The following is a 6,608-nucleotide window of genomic DNA, read 5'->3' on the forward strand; positions in this document are numbered from 1 at the left end:
TCACATTATACTTTTCATGTCATAGATGTTAGTGCTCTTTTACATAAAATTGGTTTAAGTTAAAAAAAATTCTAGAAATTAATTTATTCAGGGAGAGAGTATATCAGAGGGGCTTCGCCGGTGGAATAAAGCGAGGTCTACTACCCCGCTTCCAATTATTGCCACTGGAATTTATAAGTGATCAGTCTAATTTCAGTCACTACCACCGGATTAACGAGACAAAAAAAAGAAGTGCAAAGCAGAAATTTTATCACAAATTTTTTGAGCAAGACCAAAATTTTATTTCCTTCACGTTTTCACACCATGTATTTTACAATGTGCACATAATTAAGTATAAAAGTAAAAAGAGAAAAAGGGAGGAAAACAAATGCGTGCGAGTGATCCTCATCCGTACCTACACTATCACTGCACATAAAAGAAGTTGAAAACTACGCCATCCTTGGAGCTCTGGCACGTGTGAGTACCTCCAAAGGTTTGGCAAAAAAAGAAGTGCACTGTGTAGCACCAGTTGTGCTCTGTAGTGTTGTGCTACCTAGAGCCTTGACACCGCCATGATGTGCGCCACCGGCTGCTCCTCGCGGCGACCGCCGACCGTCGTCGAGGAGGTCGTCGTCTTCCCCTTCGGCTTCTGCGCCGGTACGGTGGGCGCCAGCTTCCGTGCCGCCTGCCGGAGCTTGACCTTCTCAACCTTTCCGAGCGCGTTCCTAGGTAGCGCTCCGACGACCTCCACCTTCTTGGGAACCATGAAGCGCGCCATGCGCTTCTTGCAGAACGCGAGCACGTCGTCCTCGCTGAGTTCGGCAGCGTTGTTCCTGGGTACGACAAAAGCGCAGGGCGTCTCGCCCCAGCGGGGGTGCGGCATCGCCACCACCGCCGCGTCGGCCACTGCCGGGTGGCGGAACAGCACCTCCTCCACCTCCTTGCTGCAGATGTTCTCGCCGCCGCTGATGATCACGTCCTTTGACCGGTCCTTGATCTCGATGTAGCCGTCCTGGTGCACGACGCCAACGTCGCCGGTGAGGAACCAGCCGCCCCTGAAGGCGTTGTCGTTCGCCTCCGGGTTGTTGAGGTAGCCCTTCATGACGCTGCTGCCCCGCAGGACGATCTCCCCGACGGTCTTGCCGTCGCGGGGCACGCTGACCATGGTGTCGGCGTTCTTGACGTCGGCGTCGGCGAGGGACAGGACGCTGACCCCCTGGCGCGCCTTGAGGCGCGCGCGCTCCGGGAGCGGGAGGCGGTCCCACTGGTCCCGCCACTCGCACGCGAGCGCAGGCCCCGTCGCCTCCGTGAGGCCGTAGGCGTGCGTGACCTTGAAGCCGATCCGCTCGACGCGCTCCAGCAGCGCGGCAGGCGGCGGCGCGCCGCCGGTGAGGACGTGCACGGGGGTTTCGAGCTGCCTGGTGGCGCCGTCGCCCTCAAGGAGAATGCTGAAGACGACGGGCGCGCAGCACATGTGGGTGACGCGGTGGCGCGCGATGGCGCGGTAGATGTCGGCGGGGCGCGCGTCGCGGATGCAGACGTTGACGCCGCCGCGCGCCGCCATGCCCCAGGTGAAGGTCCAGCCGTTGCAGTGGAACATGGGGAGCGTCCAGAGGTAGACGGCCTCGGTGGTCACCCCCCACTGCAGCAGCAGGCTGGTGGTGCTCAGGTACGCCCCGCGGTGGCTGTAGACGACGCCCTTGGGCGCGGACGTGGTGCCGGAGGTGTAGTTGAGCGTGACGGCGTCCCACTCGTCTTCGAGCGGCGGGAGCTCCGCGTCGGGGTCGCCGTGCGCGACAAGCGCCTCGTACTCGAGCTCTCCGAGGCGGGCCCCCGTGGGCGAGTCAATGTCGTCGATGACGGCGACGAGCGGGACGGCGGGAGTGCCGTCGGCGGCGAGGAGGCGAAGCGCGTCGCTGGCGAGGCGCACGTAGTCGTAGTCGACAAAGAAGAGCTTTGCCCCCGAGTGGCGCAGGATGGTGGCGACGGCGCCGGCGTCGAGGCGCGTGTTGATGGTGTTGAGCACGGCGCCGGCCATGGGCACGGCGAAGTGCATCTCGTACATGGCCGGCACGTTGGGCGCGAGCACGGAGACGACGTCGCCCCTGCGGACGCCGAGGGACAGCAGCTCGGACGCGAGGCGGCGGCAGCGCTGGTACGTCTGGCTCCAGGTGAAGCGGACGCGTCCGTAGATGACGGACGCGCGGTCGCCGTAGACGGCATTGGCGCGCGGCAGGAACCCCACGGGGCTCAGCGGCACGTAGTTGGCCGGGCGCTTGGGGAGCTGGTCCATGGCTAGCTCGTCACTCGCTCGCTGCTCAGCGTGCACCGTGCAAGGAGGAGGACGAGGGGAGATGGAGGATGTGTGTGGTGACGGCTGAGGCGAGGTGAGAGGTGGTGAGGGGAGTGAGCTGCTGGCACGGCCGTGGCGGATGCCGGACGGGTGGTTTATATATAGGCCGGCCCGGGCAGTGCGAGGCGCGTTGGAAGGGGGGCCCAGCTCTCCTGCCCCTACTGCAGTGGGTGTAGTACACGGTTGTCTGTCTGGGAGAAAACGGAGATTTCCGGGGGCGGGGAGGCCCATTACAAGGAAAATGAAGTGAAAACGCGGCGTCTTGACCACATATGTTCCTTGCCTCCTGGCTCCTGCGCACGATTTTTCACACTCCACCTGTAGCGATCCTACCCGCTTGTTATTGCACTCGTTCGATCGGTGGGCCGGGGAGGCGACCTGTCCCCCGTTGCTGTTGCTGGTGCGGTTTTGGGGTTGGGTTGGGTTCCCGGCAAAGAGCAGAGCCACAGAGGAGACGGCAAATCGACGTGCCATGGCCCGTCGAGAGAGCTTGTGGCGAGCGCAAAACCCATCGACCATCGGCCGTTGAATAACTTGAATTAGAGCCACGCGATTGGTTTCATGCGCGCTACCAGGATTGACAGATAGTGCTGGTACACTGGGATGATAATCTTCAGTTGCTTTCGAATGGATTGCATGGTTCTAAGGGCTTGTTTGATGCAAGAGATAATTGCTAGTTAAAATTACGTCTAGTGCATTTAAACATGAGAGCTAATACGTGGACTAGTTTTTAGATAAGTCTTCAACTAGTTGTTAGCCAATTAGCTAGCAACCATGGCTGATTTGAACTAATTTTAGCATAACTAGCCATGTGTATCCAAAACCGGTGATGAAGAAACGTCTACGAGACTTGGCGCTTGCCCTTGTCTCCACGTCAATCGACAACATGGCAGGAATTGACTTAAGTGGATGCAACTCTCGCTGAAAGGTCGTCCCGCCTTAGCCGTAACAAACAAAATTATTGTAGGCCAAGTAATTGTGAGGCTAGAAAACTAAAAGGCATGTTTAGATTCTCAGGTGTAAGATTTTATTGGCTAAAGTATAGAACTAAAGTTTAGTTCTGGTTCAATAAAAGGACTTTTGTACCCCTGAAATTTCGTTGCCATGAAACTATCATGGCCGTGAGACATGCTACTTCCATCAACCATGGCCGTGACACGCAAGTTAGAAGTTCTATCAAGTTGTTTTGTCCATAAAAGAATTAGAACCTTTTGCCAATGGGATCCGTCAGAGGAAGGCGGGGAAGGGCACGACGTCGCTGCTTCTTGAATCCTCGGCACGGCGTGGCTGCACGGCTTCTTCGATCCTCAGCACGGTGCCATTGATTCTTCAATCTTTGGCGGTGGTGGCATGCGCGGCAGGGGGCGGCAGTGGGAAGGCTGGGCAGGAGGGGTGACCGTGGGATAGTCAAGGCACAGCGGGTTCAGTGGCCGATGACGGGGGCGTTGGAAGCCGCCCGATGCATTTCGCGAATTGCGCGGGAGCCGGGTGGAAGAAATATTTCGCAGGGCAAAAGAATCTTTTGCTTGTGGAAGGAGCCGGGAGAAACCAAAACTTTGGACCATTTTAGCTCTGTTTTGTGGTCTAATGGTCTAAAGTGCATTTAAAGGGATGGCTAAAGTTCAGATCCAACTTTAAGCTACTTGTTGGAGATTTAAAATCTAAATTTTAGTGACTAAACGCACTACTAGAGAACAGACTTTAGAATGATGTCCTAATTTGGCATTAGCCTCGACATTTTTTGCCCCCAGGACTAAAGGACCTTTTAGTCCCGGTTCGTAATACCAACCGGGACTAAAGGTCCCTAAACAACGGTCGTCCCCGGGGCAGGGATCTTTAGTCCTGGCTAGTATTACCAACCGGGACTAAAGGTACTAAAGATTTACCTTTAGTCCCGGTTTAGGTGATGCCCCGGGAATAAAGATTAATCTTTAGTCCCGGTTTGGCCCCCTAACCGGGACTAATTATCCCGGCCTATAATCAGCTCATTTCTTCCTCCCCGAGCCCGAGCCATTCCATTCAAACTCACTGCCTCTGTTCTTCAGCTTGCTGTTGTTCTTGCTCTCTCCCCCTCCATTGGTGTTGCTCTTCGATTTTGGAGGTAACAAACTTAATCCTCTTATGTTTTATCAGTAGCTTATCTCATTTTGCGATGTAGATGCATGTGTAACTTTATATGTTGGACTTTATTATGATTTTATATGTCATTTTTAGCTCAAAATCACATGATGATTTGCATATATGTTTGGATAAACAAAAGTTAAATTAGTTCATCAAAATCACGCCTCGCTCGTCCTCGCTGGAGCACGCGCCATCCTCGTCCCCGGTGGCTTACGTGATCTTAGAATTAATTTTTCATGAAATGAAAAACTTAGAAAATTGTTAGAAAATTGTAGAAAATCCGTACTAGTTGAACTTGCGGACCGTGTTCAGCTCGGCAAGCATGTTCTCTGCCGAGCGGTAACGGACGTCAAGGAGGAGCTTTGATTCTACGAGGGAGAGCGGCAACGGTCGTGGAAGACCGTGTTCCCTTTCTCGTAGAATCGGAGCTCTTCCTTGGCCAAGTACGGTGCCGTCCGGTGGAGAAATGCTCGCCGAGATGATCACGTAAGCAAGGTCAACTAGTACGGATGGTTATTTATTGAAACATGTTTTTGAGCTATAATTTGATGGATATTTGATAACTTCAGACCTACAAATGTCATCTACAAATGTTACTATCCTCGGCAACCTAAACGCCCGCGAGCTCGTCGATATCGAGCAGGTCACTTAGAATTATTTTTTCCATGAAATGAAATACTTAGAAATCATGCCTTTTATTTTTTAGAATTAAATTTTCCATGAAATGAAAAACTTAGAAAATAGTTAGAAAATTGTAGAAAATCCGTACTAGTTGAACTTGCGGACCGTGTTCAGGCTCGGCGAGCATGTTCTCTGCCGAGCGGTAACGGACGTCAAGGAGGAGCTTTGATTCTACGAGGGAGAGCGGCAACGGTCGTGGAAGACCGTATTCCCTTTCTCGTAGAATCGGAGCTCTTCCTTGGCCAAGTACGGTGCCGTCCGGTGGAGAAATGCTCGCCGAGATGATCACGTAAGCAAGGTCAACTAGTACGGATGGTTATTTATTGAAACATGTTTTTGAGCTATAATTTGATGGATATTTGATAACTTCAGACCTACAAATGTCATCTACAAATGTTACTATCCTCGACAACCTAAACGTCCGCGAGCTCGCCGATATCGAGCAGGTCACTTAGAATTATTTTTTCCATGAAATGAACTACTTAGAAATCATGCCTTTTATTTTTAGAATTAAATTTTCCATGAAATGAAAAACTTAGTAAATAGTTAGAAAATTATAGAAAATCCGTACTAGTTGAACTTGCGGACCGTGTTCAGCTCGGCCAAGCATGTTCTCTGCCGAGCGGTAACGGACGTCAAGGAGGAGCTTTGATTCTACGAGGGAGAGCGGCAACGGTCGTGGAAGACCGTGTTCCCTTCCTCGTAGAATCGGAGCTCTTCCTTGGCCAAGTACGGTGCCGTCCGGTGGAGAAATGCTGGCCGAGATGATCACGTAAGCAAGGTCAACTAGTACGGATGGTTATTTATTGAAACATGTGAAATCCGTACTAGTTTTGTTTAAATATATCATTTTAGAAAATATGAAATTTACACTAGTTTGCAAAAATAAGTATAGAAAGTAGATGACAACTGGTACCAGATCCTCGGCCTCTCGTTCGGTTGCGAAACGACTGAGGCCAGAACTCCCTCTCATTATCTGCGGCAAGTGTAAGCAGAAGATTGTGATGGAAGTACCGAGTCAAGAGACAGGGACCCAACAAGGGTCGTGTTTTCTACAAGTGCCCGGATCGCGATGTGAGTTTCTTACGCATTTTATAATTATGGCTAATTGACCTGCTTTTCTTGAATATTTTTGACTAAATATTTTTTGGCTTTAATTTCAGTGGGAGGGCAATGGATGCGATGGTTGGTACTGGGAGGAAGATTATGCTACATACGTGTAGAATTTGGGTGCGCTTGAGGTAGCGGCTGCTGATGATGAGGCAGTGAGCCAGCAGGAGAAGCTTATTGATATTCAACAGAAGAATGATTTGTCTGTTTTAGTTGCGTACGATCACGAAATAATTATGTTACTGAAGTGCATTGTAGTTTTAGTTTATTTAGTGATAGTTGGGATTGCTTACGTTGTAGCCAGGCTTAGTTAATTAATCAACCGTGTGTGTGTCATCTATGTTGTGTAATAAAATACTTAATT

At 51.5% G+C, this 6,608-nt stretch overlaps 1 protein-coding gene across 1 annotated transcript; it reads right to left on the reverse strand.

Moving 5' to 3' along the window:
* Positions 1-271: 271 nt before the first annotated feature.
* LOC136508735 (trans-cinnamate:CoA ligase, peroxisomal-like) lies at positions 272-2,390 on the reverse strand. The gene has a single exon (XM_066503510.1). It carries the CDS (start codon positions 2,270-2,272, stop codon positions 533-535), a length of 1,740 nt encoding a protein of 579 aa, XP_066359607.1. The 5' UTR covers positions 2,273-2,390; the 3' UTR covers positions 272-532.
* Positions 2,391-6,608: the final 4,218 nt, after the last annotated feature.

This window comes from Miscanthus floridulus, chromosome 1 (assembly GCF_019320115.1).
Source record: "Miscanthus floridulus cultivar M001 chromosome 1, ASM1932011v1, whole genome shotgun sequence".
In the NCBI taxonomy this organism is placed as follows: Eukaryota; Viridiplantae; Streptophyta; class Magnoliopsida; order Poales; family Poaceae; genus Miscanthus; species Miscanthus floridulus.